General features: G+C 35.7%; 1 protein-coding gene and 3 long non-coding RNA genes across 13 annotated transcripts in view; 1 reads left to right on the top strand and 3 right to left on the bottom strand.

Annotated features, from left to right (window-relative positions):
* Positions 1 to 20,576, bottom strand: part of sh3d19 (SH3 domain containing 19) — a 52,307-nt gene that overhangs the window by 26,854 nt on the left and 4,877 nt on the right. For 4 of the 10 annotated variants that reach the window (XM_087235683.1, XM_087235681.1, XM_087235686.1 and 1 more), the window contains exons 2-6: positions 18,832 to 18,871; positions 8,230 to 8,270; positions 8,090 to 8,135; positions 7,570 to 7,702; positions 775 to 931 (exon numbers count right to left, since the gene is read on the bottom strand). In XM_087235683.1, the coding sequence (XP_087091809.1) occupies positions 775 to 931; positions 7,570 to 7,702; positions 8,090 to 8,135; positions 8,230 to 8,270; positions 18,832 to 18,871 (417 nt within the window). 10 annotated transcript variants of the gene reach the window in all.
* LOC147846830 (uncharacterized) lies at positions 10,808 to 16,862 on the bottom strand. Its single transcript, XR_015476616.1, has 3 exons — positions 16,319 to 16,862; positions 15,059 to 15,857; positions 10,808 to 11,380 (listed from the first exon to the last, which is right to left on the bottom strand). It is a non-coding gene; the product is annotated as an uncharacterized LOC147846830 (long non-coding RNA).
* LOC147846831 (uncharacterized) lies at positions 11,410 to 14,221 on the top strand. Its single transcript, XR_015476617.1, has 4 exons — positions 11,410 to 11,617; positions 12,805 to 13,020; positions 13,499 to 13,758; positions 13,835 to 14,221. It is a non-coding gene; the product is annotated as an uncharacterized LOC147846831 (long non-coding RNA).
* LOC147846832 (uncharacterized) lies at positions 12,882 to 15,000 on the bottom strand. The gene is made up of 6 exons (XR_015476608.1): positions 14,924 to 15,000; positions 14,259 to 14,309; positions 14,128 to 14,173; positions 13,699 to 13,816; positions 13,491 to 13,594; positions 12,882 to 13,014 (listed from the first exon to the last, which is right to left on the bottom strand). It is a non-coding gene; the product is annotated as an uncharacterized LOC147846832 (long non-coding RNA).

The raw sequence follows: 20,576 nt of genomic DNA on the forward strand, positions 1-20,576 counted from the left end.
GCTTGACATGACCCATTCAAAGTGAATGGGAAGCGTTGAGGCTGACGCCCTGTGTGAATGGGCCATGAGCGCGAGAGTGATGACTGACTGATGCTGATGTACAGTGCATTACAATAATCAAGCCCTTAAGAGATAAAAGCGTGAAAAACAGTCTTCAAGTCTTAAAAAAAAAAGAAAGGTCTTTAACATTTCTTAGTTTACTTGTTTGTCAAACTTTTATATCTGAGTCAAAAATGACCCGGGTTCTTGACTGACTGAGTTCTTGTTTACCCATCCATGACAACCAGTCCATGACATCCATATTAGGCATGAGCAATATGGGCGATCATCTTGTTGGCAGCGGCACGGGGAGAAAGTGCCAAAAAAAAAGTCCCCCGGTAAAAGCATTGAGATACAATTTCTTTATGCAAGAAATCTTCTCAAATCTATCTCAAGATTTCTTTATGCAAGTGTATTAATTTAGAGTGGCAATCCCAGAATAAAGACGTTAGGGACAAACTACATTTGGCATCTTTTGCACGAGCAAGTTTGTTTTTCTCTATGTAAAACCGAAACAATACTGGTAAAAGCAAACTGACGCATGCAAGCAGAAAACCATTCCCGCGCGCCTAAATGCGCTCCTGTACACCGATAACACACGTTTCGCTCATGGCTAAAGCAGAAAGGAGTGATAAAGAGTCAGGGAGAAAAGACTTTATAACATTAATTCTCATCCATGAGTTCTAAAAATTCCATTGTACACTCCAAATGTACAATATTTGAATAAGGACTCACCAGCAGGTTGTTGGTTTTGTTGTAAGGACGTACAGGAATCTGGACTTGTGACATTCTCCTCTAATGAGTCAGTCTGTGTTGCAATAGTTGTAGTGTACGAGTGTCGTGGAGATGGTGAAGGAGTGGTGACCTGCTCCTGGGTCTTCTCCTTGATCACCTGCTCATAGGATGGTGGCAGCTGAAGCACCAAAGACAGAAATCACTCAAACGCAAGCAGCAAACCAAGCAAACACGTCACAAGTATGCAGAAAACACACATGCCTAGAGAATAAATATTGAAAAAAAATGCACAATATACAGTTGAAGTCAGAATTATTAGCTGCTTCTGAATTATTAGCCCACCTGTTTATTTTTGCCCCCAATTTTTGTTTAATGGAAAAATATCTATATTTTCAACACATTTCTAAACATAATATTGTTAATAACAAATTTTTAATAACTGATTTATTTTATCATTGCCTTTATCACAGTACATACTATTTGACTAGATATAAGATACTAGTATAACTAGGGTAATTTAAGAACATCTGGGTATACTAAGGCATAGTAGAATAATAAAAAATCTGTGTATGGAAATGGGCATACTGTGAGTCTCAGACATTACCGTTTCCTTGTTTTCATGTAAATTCCACGAATGTAAAACCCCGGGGGACAACGAGTGAATCAGAACACAAAACAAACTCTGACAAGACTTACGGGCCAAACTCTCCTCATTTGCATATATGCCTACTTTATAGCAGTGACGTGCGGTGAGGTTTGTGGCTGATGAGGCATGACTCTTTCAGGGTCATATTTCCACATACTGTATACGCACCCAATTTATTTGTCAGCTACCGATTGTGTTTCATTTATCATATCAGCATTCTTACTGTAAATATAGTGGGGAATATTACATATTAAGCCAAGGAACACTGTAAAAATGAATAGCTATTAAATATGCCTCCCAAAAAACACCCAGCTGAATGCTACAGACAGCCGACAAAGCATCACGGCGGATGTGCTCTCTCTCTCTCTCTCACACATACAAACATGCAAGCACACGCATGCACCCACACACACGCGCCCACACGCGCTCACACACACACACACACACACACACACACACACACACACACACACACACACACACACACACGATTTGTGTCCATGTACGTTTAAATTGAATGACCTGAATTAGTGTAAATTGATAGAGTTATTTTCTGTCCCGTCCTTCAAAGCAAGCTCTTTAGCTCCTGCATTGGTTCTCTATTATTTATTCACGTTTTGATTAAAAGTCTAATTCCGAGAAATTTTTGAGCCACGATATTAACGTCACATCCAGGATTTTTGCAGTCAATCAGAGCAAACATAAAATAACAGACTCCTATTGAACTTTACTGCGTAGAAGAGCAACCAGCGAACAAGAATAGCTGTGAGCTCATGTGTGCTCTTTTCATTGTGGCAGAGCTACTGCCTGCCTCACCTCATGTCTTTTCAGTGCAGCTGTATGTCCGATTCTAACACTAAAAAAGTGATAGACATAAGTGAAATACTTTACCTATTATATTGAAAGTGAGAACATGATAAAAAAAAGTCTAAAATGTATAAAATATTTGAATAAAGCGTTACATTGGTAGCATACACTGAGCAAGCAAAAATCAGGCGCTCAGGCCAGTGTGCAGTGGTTAGGTTTAGGGTGCGTGAGGCACAGCTCAGTGCTGCCCCAGCTCGCTTTCTACACTCCTACACTGTTGAACAGGAGATACGCAAAATACAGCAATTTTGAATATAAAAAGGAACGAAATCATTTGATTCATACAGAATTTGCATTTATAGCACAGATGAGTGGACAAATAGTTATTTTATTATTAATATATATATATATCTCATGATGGCAGGGGTGTGAACCTACAATGGTCTCACGGTTCGGTTCAGTTATGATTATAATGCCATTCATTTGGTTCAATTCGATATCTCTGTGCATTGACAATGCTTTTCATACACAATTTGATATTTTACTTCACAGCAAAACAATTCTTGTTTTAAAATGTATAAATATATTTATATATTATTTTTAAAACAATTTTGTCCTTTAATAAAAATCCATCAGATATATGAACTGTACCTTTAAAAACTCAAGAACATGCTCAGAACAACATGATCATTCATAACAAACATAAATATCCCGCTCGCTTTCTGAGCCTTATCAAGTTCTTACACCCCTATGATTTATTCATTCATTCAACATTATTTATAAAGCACTTCACAACCACCAAAAAGCAGACCAAAGTGCTGAACAGTAAAATGGAAATTAAAACACTAACACATAGTATACAACTAAAGTAGTAAAACACTGCACGCATAAGGTATCAGGTAACAAAGGCCAGAGAAAAAAGGTAGGTTTTGAGTTGTGATTTGAAACGAGACAGCGAAGGGGCCTGCCTGATGTAAGGAGGTAGGGCACTCACTTACGTTTAGTTTTTGGCATTCTTAAGACGCATCTGATCTGCTAATCTAACACCACGCGACGGTATGTAGGGGTGTAGCAGTTCGGATACAAAGTGCGGGGCAGAACCATTTAAGGATCTAAAAACAAATAAAAGAATTTTAAAATGAATTCTAGTGTGGATCAAATCGGGGTGATATAATCAAACTTACGACTCCCTGTAAAAAGGCATGCTGCAGCGTTTTGCACTAGTTGTAGACGGGCCACAGAAGACCCACTTATCCCGATGTAGAGCAAGTTACAGTAATCCAGGCAGGTGGTAACAAAGGCATAGATTACAGTTTCAAATTACTGTCTTGACAAAAATGGCTTTATTTTCCTCAGTTGTCTCAGCTGGAAAAAGCTTGCCTTGACCACTGCCCCTATAATGCTGTCCAACTTTAGGTTAGGATAGAGTTGAACCCCAAGATTTGTGATGGTTGGTTTGATGTGCTGTGCTAGGTCACTCAGATTAACCGTGGAAGCTACAGTAGTATCCTCCCAAACCATGATTTCTGTTTTGTTTTCATTGACATTTAAAAAATTAAGGGCCATCCTGGACTTTATGTCATCTAGACACTGAAGCAGCGGTCTGACAGTTTCACTTTTTCTAATGGGGACGTAGATCTGGGTGTCGTCAGCGTACATGTAAAAAGACAGGCCAGGCCATGCCTACTAATTATTGACCCGAGGGGAATAGATAGAGGGAAAAAAGAAGAGGGCCCAATACTGAGCCCTGAGGGACCCCATGAGACAGGGTGGCAGGGGAAGAGACATGATCCCCGATACTAATGGTGAACGTCCGTCCTTCCAGATAGGACCTAAACCACTCAAGCGCCAGCCCTTTAATGCCCAACCACTTTTCCAATCGGAAAATTAAAAAATTTTGTGATACACAGTGTCAAAGGTGGGAGTTAAGTCAAGAAGCACAAAGATAACACACTCCCCAGAATCAGTGACTAAAGAATACACCTTAAACACCTTCAATAGAGCCTGTTCAGTACTATGTAAGGCCCTAAAACCAGACTGGAAAATTTCGAGCAACTTGTAATTTTCCAGAAAAGCTATTAATTGATCGTGTACTACTTTTTTAAAGAGTTTTTGAAAGAGAAGGTAGTTAGAAAAAAGGGCTACAATTTGTTAGGTCTGCAGTATTTAAGCCAGGTTTTTTGAGCAGTGGTTGCACTTCTGCATGTTTAAACTTTTTAGGGAATACACCTGAGGACAAACTACTAGTTACAATTGCTAAAACAGATGTCCCTAGAGTGGAAAAAGCCTTCTTAACAATTTGAAGAGTAAGGGCATCATGCAGAGAACCTGAGATGACAGACAATATCCTGTAGCATATCTAGAGTCGCAGGCTCAAACTTGTCAAATACAGCAGAGCAGTGTACGAAAACAGAAGGTTTGTTAGCAACAGGCTAAATAGGGGCCCTGATGGAATATATCTTTTTATTAAAAAGTTGGAAAAGCATTCACAAGTGGCATGTGAGCATCAACACAGAGTTTGTGGAACGTTGAGAACAGAGTCAATAGTCCTGAACAGGACCCGAGATTATTATGGTTTGATACAATGATTTCTGTAAGGAATTTCCTCTTTGGTTCTTTTGTAACCATCTGGTAACGGTGCCAGGAGTCTCTGAGAATTTGAAGTGACACGTACAGATTGTCTTTCTTCCATTTGCGCTCCGCTTTACGGCACTCGCGTCTAGCGGCGTGAGATGTGTTATTTTGCCAAGGTTCAAATTTGGTTTTGGGCTGTCTGATTTTTACCAGTGCCACAGAGTAGTGTTATGCAACCAAGAGCTAGGCTGATTAGTGTCCCTTTACTCGGGTATAACACAGATAGAGTTAAAAAAAGAAGTGACCTGGGCAGCAGTGGAAGAGTTGATAATATGAAAGGGTCTGGCAGAGACAAATTTTTCATCAGTATTAAAAACACCCGGAATTTCAATCTCAAAAAGTACAGGCATATGATCCGAGAACCCAGCGATATGATTGATCACACACTTAACAGAAAGGGCTATGATTAGCTCTGGCACTGTTCACAGCTGAAAAGCACTGATGAACAGCAGTGGTGATCACAGCTGATCCGTGATAGATGCGGAGGAGAAAACTTGCTATGGAGACTGCAATGGATCAACAAGTATTGCTACAACAGCCGAGAGGAGAGGAAAAGTTACCTCATGCCAGCTGGTCAAAGGTCGAGAGAGAGAGAGAGAAATAAACTATTCTCCATAGCAAGGGCTTCTGCTGTGTCCAGCAAACACACAGGCAGTTAATTGTGCACAGTTTCTGCGTTTTTAAGTAGTTGGAGCGTTTTAATTACTCTCGCTCGCCTCCCTCGCCCCAATATAGCGGATATGAGATAAATGACGTCAGTACGAAATAACCGGTAATGATCTATTACTGAACTGATACTTAATTTCTACGTCTGCATCGCAGTGCACAGAAGAAATTATTAATTTTGACATTTCTACTAATTTAGGTCATTTATCCAAACCTGATGAACGGTCACGTCAATAAGTGCGCACCAACTCATATGCAGCTGAGAGCATAAAAAAGCTCTGAAATCATTAATGTGCAAGCTGCAGGATGCGTTTGATAAGCCAAACGTTTTCTTGTCATATAACAGTGATAATTTTCCTCCCTTAGTTATTTGAAGCGTATATTTCACTTAGAATGCATTTATGACTTTTATTTTGAAAACGTGAGCCCCAATTTGTTTACTATGAGTTACTGGGCAACAACCGCACGAGGCATTTTTAAAATTGCTTCAGAATGCAAACTGCAAGATTTACACATGTATTCATCTCCACTCAGAAGAGGCACAAGGTATGTTTAGTTACATCTTTTGGTTATTGACCGTGGTTATTGTGAAATGTGATGCGATGTATGTTTTAACAAACACTGCTGAATTGTGTTAAATCACTTAGCTCAACTGTCATATGTTTATGCACAGGCTGATACTAAGTTCTGGCTGTTTTCTTTAAAAATTTAGCTTCAAAATACAACATGATACATCTCTATGACTCTCTTTTGTTAAGTTTTATTAGAATTTAGCCTTTATCCACAACAAATCTGGTGAGCAAAATAGATTACCATTATTCTGATTGGGTTTATATTTGTCTCTGCTCTGTGTGTGTGTGTGTGTGTGTGTGTGTGTGTGTGTGTGTGTGTGTGTGTGTGTGTGTGTGTGTGTGTGTGTGTGTGTAAGAGCAGCACGTCAGAGCGGAGCTCATTAATATTCACAACACAAACCATAAAGAGTTAATCATGAACTTCTGATTCTAATAGTATTTTATGGAGTAATACAGGAGCTCATGAAACCATTTCTGGAGATTTTTTTTTACTTACTGAAGCCATAAACCGACTATGTATACATCAGAGAAAAATTTAACTTATTAAACCAAAGCAGTATATGGCACCTTTAATTAGGTAAGTTAGGGTAATTATGTAAGTCATTGTTTAACATGGTTTGTTTTGTAGAGAATCGAAAAAAATAGTGCTAATATTATTGACCTTAGAAAGGTTTTAAAAAATTAAACATTCTAGACAAAATAAAACAAATAAAATAAATAATTCTCCAGAAGAAAAAAACAATACAGGAAATACTGTGAATAATTCCTAAATTTGTTAAACATCAGAAATATCTGAAAAAGGAAAAACAGTTATAGGGGGGCTAATAATTTAGACTTCAACTGAATATATATATATATATATATATATATATTAGGCTATATCACATATTTTATACATCAGCGCTGCCTAATATCGGATATCAACAATGAAAATGCTTATAAATAGTGTTGTAGTCTATTTCATTTAGTAACAAAACAGCACTGTGTTGCTCGGAAATGTTCAACATTTCTACCATGTACAGTATTACAACTATGTATACTATTTTTGTAACCATAATACAACACAAACTTTCAAAATATGTCTATAACTTTTTAAGCCACTCAATATTATCTTGAATACATGCATAATTTATTAGAATTAAAATATAATCCAAATCCTTTTAGTATGAGACTAACACAATTGTGCTGAATATAAATGCAAATCTGAGATCATCAAAAAAGGGTCATATTTATTTAACTGTGGAAATCCTCAAAACTCATTCTATAATCGCACAGGTTAATTAGTAAGGTAATCGCACAGGTTAATTAGTAAGTTAATACTCCACGTGTTAGTCTGTATTAACTCAAAGTGACCATGCTTTGAAAAGTGAAAACAAAGACATGCCAAGTAAACACAGAGAATCCACACACGTGTCTGGAACAAGTGTTAAGCGGCTGTTGAACTAGATAAAACGCCATAAATCACTGTACCTGCGCAGAGGTCAGAGCATTCTCACTCCAGACTGATTGTGTGGTAAAAGCTGTAGATGAAAACCGTCCAGATGGCACAGGATACCAAGAAGCTGCAAACGGCTCTGCTGATAGGATGGTTATCTCTGGCCTCCTGATATCAACAACAGATTTCTTATGAACATCGAGGAACGGACTACAGTAAATCATAGCAATACAACAATCATGCACAAATATTTGTTCTCCGTAAATCATTTAGCTATTTTCAATTACATAATAATAATAATAATAAAATATTTATGGTGGAATTTGACAAAGACTTGTATTTTGTCACAAGGCTAACAAGAACTCAAGTTTTTTTCTGCCTCAAAACTGTAAGTATTTGAATGGATTATATTGGGTCATATTTTCTGTCTTGAAGTTCTGCATCCAGCACAAATTTGAGTCAATGAAATTAATTGTTTCGATTCACGTCTGTTGGCATATTCCTTTTTAAAATAACTAAGTGTTAAAATAGCGAAAATGATTCAAACACACTCACCTTCTTTCTCTGGAGCAGACTGGCTGAGGAAGAGCTTTTGCAGAGGCTAGAAGATTTGACAGCATTCAGTGGTTCATAACACATTTGGCTACATATAAATGTAAGAACCAAACAATCATGTATAAGAGTTAATTTCTTACTTCTCTTGATGGCTGCTTTGATTGAAGAAAGGGGTCCTTGACTAAAAATGTAAACAGAACAAAACAATATGACACACACAGAACAAATGATCAGTTACCAGTGAAATTACTGGGTTGAAAGGAATGCTATTAAAAAATGACTAATTATAAATACACAAAGTGACAGCAAAGTTTTATTGTTACTATAAATGGTGTTTAAATGTTCTACTTAAAGAAAAAATAAATAAATAAACAAATAAATGCATAAATGTATTTAAGACTAAATGTTTTGTAACAATAAAACAGTCTTTGTTGTCACTTTGTGTATGATTTATAACATACGAACGCACGTACGCAAGCACGCACGCACACACAGTTTAGTTCTTTTCAATATTGCCAATAAGAATAAATGCTTTTGAGCACCAAGTCAACAAACCAGAAGGTTTTCAAAAAAGTTAATTTTCGGATTGAAAAAAAATAAAAATAAAAATAAAATCTTAGGATTGCAAGAATAAACTGCATTAAAAAATTATGTAACTTTAAATTGTAATGATGTTTCATATTACTGTTGTTCCTATTAATGCAGCCCTAGTGAGCTGAAAAGATTCTTTTTTAAAAATATCATAAAATCCCTAAATATTTTAAACATGTTTAACACATTGTCACCAGGTATCGTCACGTATCAGCTGATCAATATATCACTGCTTCTACCTGACTTTTTTCTCAAAATGTATTCACAATTTCTTATTCTGTGACAACACAATTGTTGTTGTTGTTGTGTAGATATTGGGACTTTTATTTTATATTTAATTCTTATTTGCAACATACAGATTTGTGCAAAAACTCAAAATCTTAAAATTCTCATCAAATTCTTAAAAATCTCAGAATTAGGGCTGCACATTACATCGTTTCAGTCTCGAAATCACAATGTGCACATTTGCAATAGACACATCACAAGATATGCATTGTTAAGTTTTAATTATATTTAAACAAGAGCTACAAAATTGTATTTAATTACTTTATTTATAGGAAATTTATATGATTTATGCAAAAAAGTTATTCTTAGAATTTTTGTCTTCTTTCTAGCCCAAATATATATTAGTTTATTCCACTGAAGGATGATTTGCTTGTTTGAAGAAAAAAAATGTTATTTCTTCTTTCTTCTGACTTATTTCTTCTGAAGATGAAAACAAAACAATATTTTTATTTGCTCTAAGACGTTTTGGATATTTAGACCAGCAGCAAGACGCAAGTAAGAAAGAAGTGAAAAAAGAGTCAACAAAAAAAGTAAGAAAATCTTTTTTTTATTGTGGTTATTCAATTTCTGGTAGAAAGTGGAGATACAGTATACTGAATACCATGTTAAGTTACTTATGACTAACTATGATTTTTATTATAACAAAGTCTTCAACGAATAAGGGTGCAGTTATTTCTCACAGATGAAATGTTGTTGCATTGACAAAACTTTGATTGAATTATTCCACTACATCTCTCATTCTTTAAAACTTATTGCTTATTTCCACTGTATCCTCCATGTACCAGGTCAAGCATTAAACGGCACAGTGAAACAGAACAATAACACTAAATTAGAGAAACTACAGTGTCGAGAAGACAGAGCGAATAAAAGACAAATAAAAAGAGCATTAGCAATAAATTTAAAATGAAGAGACATCAAAGATACAGTTCATACCTGGCATTAGCAGATATATGAAGTGTTAAAGGAATCAATTAAATCAAATTAGACTAATGATAAAATCTCTGTGATCATTCATGCTCAAGACTTTCCTTCACTTCCTGACTATGTGGACGTTTTGAAGCTTTTTGCTTTCTGCATAGCTGAAGTGATGTGTCATAAGGGCAGAGTGAGTATGCGTGTATGTGTGCGTGTGTGCGTGTGTGTGTGTGTGTGTGTGTGTGTGTGTGTGTTTGTGTGAAAGAGTCAGGCTAGGCCAGCAGGCACACAGCTTTAGCTTTGCTTTAAATGAGAACCAGCTGACATGTTTAGATTCACACCCTTGATGTCTCCCACTGTACAGGCATCATTAGCTCAGCAAGAAAAAGGAACAACAGTTCATCAGTTCTGTCAACAGTTGATTAATGTATTGGATTGTCTATTGCTGTTGACATTAAACAGTGATCAAACAAGCAAAAAGATGATTTAAGGTTGTTGTCATTTACTGTAGCAAATGTACACTGTATGCATAGTCAGAATGTTATAGCACTCTTTTTTTAAATTTCAGTTCATATTTGTAAATTTCTGAGATTTTTTTTTTCATAGTGGGAACTGATATTGTATATTAACCAATATTCTTCAAAAATGTTGAAATATTAAAAAAAGAAAAAGAAAGTCATACAGATCTGGCAAGGCATACGGGTGAATAAACGATGAACTGGCCCTTTAAGAACAGATTTTTATATTTTTTCTCTCTAGGTGACTGTAAAATGAGTCTCACCTAAGCAAAAATTCATTTTTGAGATTCAATTTGTGATGAAACATAAATCAAGGTAAAAATGTATGTTATTTCCAATTAAGCAAACGTGTTAATATTTAACTGCATATATGATACATTAAATGCTTTAAACAGAACAAAGTACACTGTAAAAAATTTGACCTTAAATTCACAGTAAATTACTGGCTAATAATTGCATTACTTTCACAGTAAATTACTGTATGTAAATTCACAGTAAATTATTGTGAGGTAGTTCACAGTAATTTACTGTGGTTTTGTCACATTAAATTATTGTGAAATTACAACCATATATTGTAACTTTACAGTAGACAATAAAGTCCATTACTGTGATTTCACAGTATTATCTTGTAGAATTAACTATATTTTACTGTGAATTTGCAATATGATTACTGTGATTTAGCAGTAGGTTGCAGTTTAAATACCTGATTTAACTGTAAAGTTACAGTTATATCCCGGACTAGTGTAATTTAACAGTGTGGTGCTGTAAAATTTCAAAGCAAATTTAGGTCACACAAAAATGAAAATTCTGTCTTAATTTACTCACCCTCAGGTTGTTCCAGCTGTTAAAAAATGATTTTTTTTTTGTTAAACACAGGAATAAAAATATACAATACTCCCCTTTGTGTCCAAACAACCTGAGAATGCATAAATGACGACAGAATCTTCATTTTTGAGAGATCTGAGAAAAAGATCTCTAAACTCTAAAATCAAAATAAAAACAAACACACAAACATTTTACAGATTTATTTAACAGTTTAATGACATCTGTGTAAACATTTCAGAAAACTTTCAAAAGGTGAAACCTCGACTGAAAAATACTATAAGAACATATTAATAAAAAAATCTGACATCATATGAAGCATACATATAAAAACATATAAAAAGCAGTGCTTCAGAGTGCGCTCTCTCTCTCGTATATATATATATATATTAGGGATGTAACGGTATCAGAATTTCACGGTACGGTAATACCTCGGTATGAATGTCACGGTACGGTATTTATTGAATCATTTACAGGAAAAAACAAAACTTATGAAAATACTCCAAAAAAGTGCCAAAAGTGTCAATGACATACAAATTAGCCATCTATCTGTTAGCTTTGAAACAGGAACTTCAATTTTAATAACAAAAAATTATTAAACCATGTAAAAAAATAAAGTTTCAATTTAGTAGTGTTAAAAACTCATCACATTCAACATTTAATCACTCACTTAGATAGAGATGGGTTTAAAGGAAAATTATCATATAACTATAATCTGGTAAAAGCTGGTATCTCTGGGTATTTACAATGTCCCCTACAACAGAAAAAACCCCTCTCATTTGGGACTGAGGATTCTGGGACAAGAGAGATATGACTTGGCCCATGTTGACAGCAGTGGGGTAACGTTGTGCATTGTCTTTCCCCCACTTGAGAGGACAAACCATGAGTGAGATAGAGATCTCATGTCTGCATCAATCTGAACAGTGTGCTGTGTTTCTGCAGTCCCCATGACTGTTATTAGTCGTATTCCCCAACTTGCAGGCACGTGCACACATAGGGCTCAACCTGTGCAGTGCACATGCCCTTTTTAGTCTTGGATAGAAAATGCCCTTCCAAAACGATCAAAAGTGCCCCCGCGACGCGACACAACCTCCGTCCAGTCCAGCCCTTCAGTAGGCGCTCGATAACACCTCTCTTGAGTATGCGCGCTCAACCCCCCCTCGGCGCTTTACAATACGCGCGCCACAACACAGCTGATCAGAACGCGCGCGACAGCACCGCTATTCAGCAAGCGCGCGGCGACAACACCCGCTTTAGGTTCGATCATTTCCATCTTTTTTTCATCTCCGCTACTAGCAGCACACTCCATTTCCGCATTACTGGATCTGTAGCGACAACAGACCGCAAAGGATTATGGCCACGCCGGGGCTGATGGGAAATGAAGTTTCAGCTACCTCCCGTTCGCCTGAGCAAATTTTCTCAGAAGACCTATAGTTTTACCGAGTCATGCGACTTCGGTAATATCGAAAAAAATTAATATTGCGGTATGACGGTATTTACAATACCGTTACATCCCTAATATATATATATATATATATATATATATATATAGAGAGAGAGAGAGAGAGAGAGAGAGAGAGAGAGAGAGAGAGAGAGAGGGAGGGAGGGAGAGGGAGAGAGAGGGAGGGAGGGAGAGGGAGAGAGAGAGAGCGAAAACTGCTTGCAAAAATAGGCAGCTGTCTATTTAAGGTCAATCATTTTCCTGATAATTGTACACACTTGCTGGTTGATGTGTCTTCTCTGCTTCTTTGACTTTGTCTGTCTTCCTTCCCAAAACTGGTGCCCAAAAAGCACCTATAAGCAAAAGGGCAGACAAACAGTTAGCTTCATACAACACTACAGCGCAAAATTACTGTTAGCTCAGTTTGAACATGCTGACAATACTGTAGCTCAGTCAAACTGCAATCACTTAAACAAAAACATCTGAAAAACATTTTCATCACAAACACACAATCAAGAACAGTCTAATGCTGGGTTCACACTTATTGCAAAGTGAACATGTGCATCACAGCACTTGCTCTTGAATACTATAGCAGGATGTTTCTTGCATCAAGCAAAAAAAAAAGAAATTTTTCATGATTTGAATATTTGGCAAAAAATTTGCAAAACAAATTGATTTAAGTGATACAGCACTTGTGTTGTATTCACTTCAATTAAGTTTTTTTTGCAAATATTCTTCCACATGTTTTGAGTTTCACTTAATTTGTGCTGCCCAGTAAAAATTCCCCACTATTTATGCATTTGCAATGACTTGTATGTAATCCACTCACCTGAATAGGTAACTTCACATATGGTATAAGAGCCCCATCCTTTTAAAGACAGCTTCCTCTCTGGTCTCCAGCACAGACACACAAATTGAGTCTGCAACACACCCCTTTATTACAAGGGAAGAAGGGGAGTCATGACTTGTGCTCCTATACATTCCTTGTTTAACCCCCCAAAACCCCCTTCAGGTACAATATTAAATGTAGACATTACCTTAAATTCCAGAGTGCAAAAGGCAACTTCAGCATACTTCAGTTTCAGACCAGATCCAAAGTCAATTGTGAAATCCAGGTGAGGTCCCATGACCACTTTGACCCTCCAAGGAATAAGACTAAAAGGGGGGGGGGAGACTAAATTAGAGGTGTTTGTGAATAATATTTTTTTTTTGTACAAATAAAGTTGACATTCCATGCACCACTTAATGAAAACCAAGCAAACAAACACACATGCCTAGTAAAATTGCTAATAAAAACAAAGACTATAGTTTAAAAAAATTCTTTGTCTAATATTTACTACTATTGGGGGTACTGGTGAAACTTCTGGAAGAACAAAAAGAGTTTGTACAAGAAACTGCTCACAACAAATCTGTGCACAACTTGACTTTTAAAAATCTAATCAAAATAAGGAAGGCATCAACATTACCTTGAATAATCAAGCGAGGTGTGCTTGGTAGCATCAGTGGCTGTGGCTGCAAAAAACAATAATTTATGAATATATAATGTTTAGATTGTGGTACTGACTTTAGGTTATATTTACTCAGTATGTACACTCACCTCACACTTCAGCTATAACGTTACAGTAACACTCAGGACTCTCAGGTACACCTGAACACCAAAAAATTAAATGTACAGTTAACGTTAGTGACAATATACAATAAGTTTCCATTAGTAAATGTTAGCAAAGCATTAATATTGCGAGAGAGAAATAGACAGTTAATATGTACTTTGTTAGTGTTAGTTTAAAAAATATAAGTGAATTGTATTATAAGCTCCATTTATTAAAACAGTTAATACTGTTTCATGATGGGTTTAGTTTATTTAACTAACTTACAGTGAACAAAACTAACGTTAACGTTAGCCATAATGATGGTCATAACGAGTAACGTTAACATACCAGAGCTTACCTTAACTTTATAGTCACTTCACCTACTTCAGTCTTGTACTGAAGTAGAGAATGCAGTTAACGCGAAGTTAATTAAAGAATATTACCTTTCTTTTTTCAGGAACTAGCGTCATGCTATTTAATACCTCAGAAAACACTACAATCACCGTCTGGCGTCGGTTAATTTCTTGTTTAAAAATAGGCGCGCTCAGACCCTTTGTTAACTAACGCTAACGTTACTAACGTAGGACCTACAATTAAAGTAAATGACATGTACTCTACAGAAATATATATACAACAATCATTTAACGGACAAAAGTCACATTTTAACACTTACCGCAGATGAATCCGTTGAATGAAGAGACGACAGTTCAAACGCAGATGATGCCTGTGGTGGTGACGGTGCTTGTTTGCAGGCGAGTCAGCTCGGTGAATCGGCTCCTTTAAACGAACAGTAAAGAGTCGAATTCGCCTGAAACCGATTCCTTTTTGTATATTAGTGTAGGACGCAAACATATAATTCATTAATATTCCGTCATACTGCTCGGTTACACGCAATTTTTACACTAGTTGTAGACGAATTGCATGTTGATGAGTATCAGCTTATGAACACGTCTGATAAAATAACTGAATATGATTCAATATTACGCGAGTCCTGAACCGAAGCAGTGCAAAGGTGATATAATGATTACAATAAAGTAAGTTTTTTTGCCATTCAAAATATTACAAATATCTGACTTTAACAATAAGAATAAAGTTCGTTTGGAGTGTTTTGAGAATTATTATTTTTTTCTCCCAGCATTCATTTCGCACCAAGCTGCAGCAAGCTGTAATGGTGGATGAGAAGGCACATACTATTATAAATGTTGCTTTTAATAGGTCATGAAACGAAGTTTTAACAGTTTTTCATGCGAGAATATAGTTCTTTAAAACTCAAATCTGTGGTTTTTTTGTAAAGATTGTGTGTATTTTAAGTGTGTTTTGCCGATAGCGGAGATCTATGACCTCCAGGCTGTTACGGCGCTAATTACTCATATATCCGGCGAGAGGCGCCTGTCTTCAGGCTAAACATTGTGCCATTTGCCCCGGCTTCGATGGATCTATATGCGTCAGGAAATTAAGATTTAACCGTTTTTCATGCGAGAATGTAGTTGTTTAAAATCTAATCTGTGCTTTATTTATACAGATAGTACATATTTTAAAATGTTTTTTCTTTTTAAATTCTGAGATTAGTGACCTTCAGGCAATGACAGGTGCCCAAAATGAATCGTCTAAAGCAGGGGTTCCCAAACTTTTCAGCCCGCGACCCCCAAAATAACAATGCCAGTGACTCGCGACCCCCAATATCCTCTGAGGTGGTTATAAATACAGAAACCTTGCATGCAATGACGCAAACACACCAATTAAATTTGTGTCAGTGCTTTAAATGTGCCAGAAAGTATAACCTGTTGTTATAAAATCAAAATGCATCTGACGCTATTGCTGTCTTTAATATAATGTAATTACCCCAGGGGTCGCAATCCAATAGAACTAGTAACTATAAGCTACTATAGTAACTATATAGAATATAGTAACTATAAACGACTATTTTTATTTTCAGTAAAGTTATGGATAAAATATGTTAATTCTTATGGTTTATTAAAAATAAATAGATTTTTGGAAATCACCAGACGACCCCCCTTCATTGCCCCGCGACCCCTCGGGGGGTCCCGACCCCCACTTTGAGAACCACTGGTCTAAAGCAGACATTTACCCTGACATTGAAATAATTTTGGCTGTTTATCAGTCTTTGGTTTCATTAATTAATTACTTTTTATTCCAGTTTATTATGTTTTAGCTAAGCACAAATTTGTGTTCAATAAATATTATAATAACATATTTTATATTTTCATGTTAACCTTATGAAATAAATAAAGGTGCAGTAGCTACAACTAAAAAGATCTTAGTAACCAAATTATTTTTGGGGCTGCAATAACATGCTGTTATTTCTAAATATCCAAAAAGTACCAATACTAGCATAAAAGTCAATTTGTATTAATTTACATGTTGAATTAAAAACCAAGTTTGAATTTCTATAACTAACATGCAAAACATATGGCCCCTTTTTACAGTAATTTGCTGTAATCATGCTACCTGCCTTAATTTCACAATAAATTTATGAATACAACATATTACTGTGATTTTTACAATTAAATACTGTGAAGCGATAGTAATGTAATTTACTGTGAAAAATTACAGTAATTTGTTGTGAAAATCTGGAAATTTTTTACAGTGTACACTATCTGACAAAAATCTTGTTGCCTATCCAAGTTTAAGAAATAATAACTTGACTTTTATTTGATCATTTGGTATCAGAAGTGGCTTATATGAAAGGCAAAGGCCTCGAGATTAAGCTTATTGTACCAAAATAAAAGATCATACCTTGATTTTTAATTAACTAGGACAGTAAGGTCTGACTTTGCTTAGACAAAAGTCTGGTCACTGAACAGAAATAAGCTAAAGTATAGAATATAAAGTCATGGTGCAGTGTAAAAAGAATTAATACTGTGTATGACTCCCATGAGCTTGGATGACTGCATCCATACATCTCTGCAATGACTCTTTTATTAATAATGATAACTTATTAATAAAGTCATCTGGAATGGCAAAGAAAGCATTCTTGCGAGACTTCCAGAGTTTATCAAGATTCTTTGGATTCATCTTCAATGCCTCCTCCATCTTACCCCAGACATGCTTAATAATATTCATGTCTGGTGACTGGGCTGGCCAATCCTGGAGCACCTTGACCTTCTTTTCTTTCAGGAATTTTGATGTGAAGGGTATTCCTTGTAAAATACAAGGAGCGCTATCCTGTTGAACAATCTCTCTCCTGTGATTTGTATAGTAATGGGCAGCACAAATGTCTTGATACCTCAGGCTGTTGATGTTGCAATCTACTCTGCAGATCTCTCACACGCCCCCATACTGAATGTAACCCCAAATCATGATTTTTCCTTTACTAAACTGGAACTTAGATTCTGTGAGAATCTTGGGTCCATGCGGGTTCCAGTAGGCCTTTTGCAGTATTTGTTATGATTGAGATGATTTAAACAGATTATTCATTGGAAAAATCTACCTTTTGCCATTTCCCCAAATGATCAACTAGAAATCAAGTTATTATTTGTTGCTCTTACAACTGGGATCCATGACAAAACATTTTTTGTTATTCCAAAAAATGTTAAATATATATTTCCACCCCAGAAAGCTATAGAATATAATGATATGACTTGACAAAAAAGAAAAAAGAAAAAAAGCATTTATTCTGTTTCAGAACAACATCAACATGTTCTTGTGATTCTTGAGCATCATTAGAACACTTTTTAGGCAAGGCAAGGCAAGTAAACACATTGGTCACAATAAAGGCTAGACTATTTATAATATGTAATTTTCCATGTGCCTTAATTAACCTCAGTTTTATCTGTCCTCCCGTCTCCACTCACTACAACCATATGCTGAGGATTTCGTTTAAAGACTCTTTATTATTTTGTGAATAATATCAGCTATGTATTGTAGTTACATAATCAAAATAATATTTAAAATAAGTCTACTGAGTTCCCATGTTTTGGTAGTACTTTTAAAATGTTTTTGTCTTAAAAAGGAACACTCCACTTTTTTGGAAAATGTATTACTTGGACTTATTTTACAAGCCCCCTAGAGTAAAACAGTTAACCACCTGTTTTCCCATTTTTATAAATTTTTCAGTCGAACTCTGAGTCTGGCAGGAGCACTTTTAGCTTAGCTTAGCATTTATCATTGAATCAGATTATACCAGTAGCGCATTAAGGTTGATTACAATTACTTGCTTTAATACATACAGTATGAAACAAAATCGCTTAATCGTTTAAGAAATCACATCACAACTCTGTAAATCGTAATCTAATCAAATCGTGAGGTGCCTCAAGTTTCCAACCCCGAACACTGATGATGAGAATTCGGTGTAGCACCAAACTAGACCAGATTTTAAATATGCTGAATCAGTGTTTCTTTGTGACAGCAACAAAGTCTTAATACTTTCTCTATTTCTTCGTTTATATCAGCGCACAATTCAAACACAATGTTCAAATACAAAATACAAAGACTATTATAGACTCAGCAACTAAATTCTATCTGTGGATAATATAAGAGTCTTGTTTATGTTTACATCTCATTCGAAGGTCTCAGAGGGTGTGAAAATGGCTTCCATATTTACAGTAGCAGAGATCTTACCTTATTTGCAAGCGCTCTGGTTTACTTCTTTCTGAGCGGTCTGTAAAACACAAAAAAGTATAAAGCGTGAGCTATTTTAACTCAGTCTACATTAAAGTGACTGAATTCTTAGGCACAGCTGACACTAGTGGCAATGTCTGTTTTGCTGGTTAAACTGTGTAGTAGATTCCTGATAAACCAGTTCTAAAAAGCTGAGAGAACTGCAGGCTATTGTACAACAACACAGTTTTTCCTGAAACCACACTCAGCATTCACATTGCTCCAGTCAAAAAGCTCACACAACAGGTTCCTGCATACATTGGGTACATTTATGTCTTCATTTTAACTTCTGAAGACATTTTGAGCATTTTATTCAACTTTTAACACCTTAAAGTGTATGAAACTTCAAAGCCTGTACAATAACACCAGCATGTTTCACTACACTAGTTTCTCCCAACAGCGTTAAGCATTTATAGAGAATGTTTAACTTTGCCCAGGTAATGAAGGTGAACTCATAAAACGTAATGAGCGCTTTGGCAATGGGGTCTTTGTGTATCTTTTATCAACTGTTGAATCACTGTCTCCAGACACACCTACTGGCTCCAGTTTCTGCTCTCACCGTGTCTCTCTGTGTGTGTTAAAGCCAGTGAAAAAGCCTAGCTCACCTTAGTTTGTTAAAATACATTATTTCAATCCCTGTTTTATTTGCAAGTTAAGTATAAAAATTTTAAATAGCAAGACATAATAAAGACGTAATCTAAAATTTATAATCCTACCTGTGTATTGCTGATAACTGTATGCGAGTTGTTTCTATCATTCTCATTCAAATAAGTGAAAGAGGTATAGAACAAGTCATGCTACAAGTGACGTTTTTTTTTTTCATTAGGTATGTTGACACATCCAGCGTGTCATGCAGGAATGCAGCCAATCAGGAAGCGTCCTGTCTTTTATCAATAGTGAACCAAAACATTTGGAAGGCACACTATTACTATGACTTGCATTATGTATCGCTGATCCTTCTTGTACAGTAATAGCTTACCTGTACAGAATATTATAGTTAGCTTAAAATCTTAATTGTGTCAGCGGTCTTCAGAACTGCATCCTGATGTAAGAATTTATCAGCTTTATCATGGTTACTGCTCCAGGAAGAGTTAGTGTGGTTTTGTGTTGATTTAGGACCAGCTTACCCCTTTAAAAGAGTCTTGATATCAGATGAAAATTCGAAAATCTCATCAGTCAAAAGAGACAGAATGGAATTTCTCAAATTATCAAAAACTAGCTTGATATGGGCATATGTTGAAAATTGATTGGTGATGCTAATGCACACTGCAACAAACAATATGAATGACAACTTCAATTTAAATACCAGTTATATTAAACCGGTCTTAAGTGAAACAACTGAAATAGACATCCTTTATGGAAAAAATACAGCTATTAATTATAGCTGTAGATAGATAGCTATCTATCTATTGTATTTATAATATCTTTCTATATATAATTTTAATAATTGTTTATAGATCAATAACTAAATTAAATTCCATGGATTACAATAGTGACCATAAAGGTTTCATTGATGAAACTCAAAATGTCACTAACTGATTTTTAGATGCATTTCCTGAAAAAATGGAAAGTTTTTATTGTCAAATAACATGTCTAGAGTCACATGGTTGGGGCAAAGTGTCACATTACAGTTTAATTTTTGTTTGCACCATAATAAGATGATACCTGCATGCATCAAAGCTCAAAACAAAAGGCAAGTAAACCAT

Source organism: Danio rerio, chromosome 1, assembly GCF_052040795.2.
Source record: "Danio rerio strain M-AB ecotype USA chromosome 1, GRCz13ab, whole genome shotgun sequence".
NCBI classification, from domain to species: domain Eukaryota; kingdom Metazoa; phylum Chordata; class Actinopteri; order Cypriniformes; family Danionidae; genus Danio; species Danio rerio.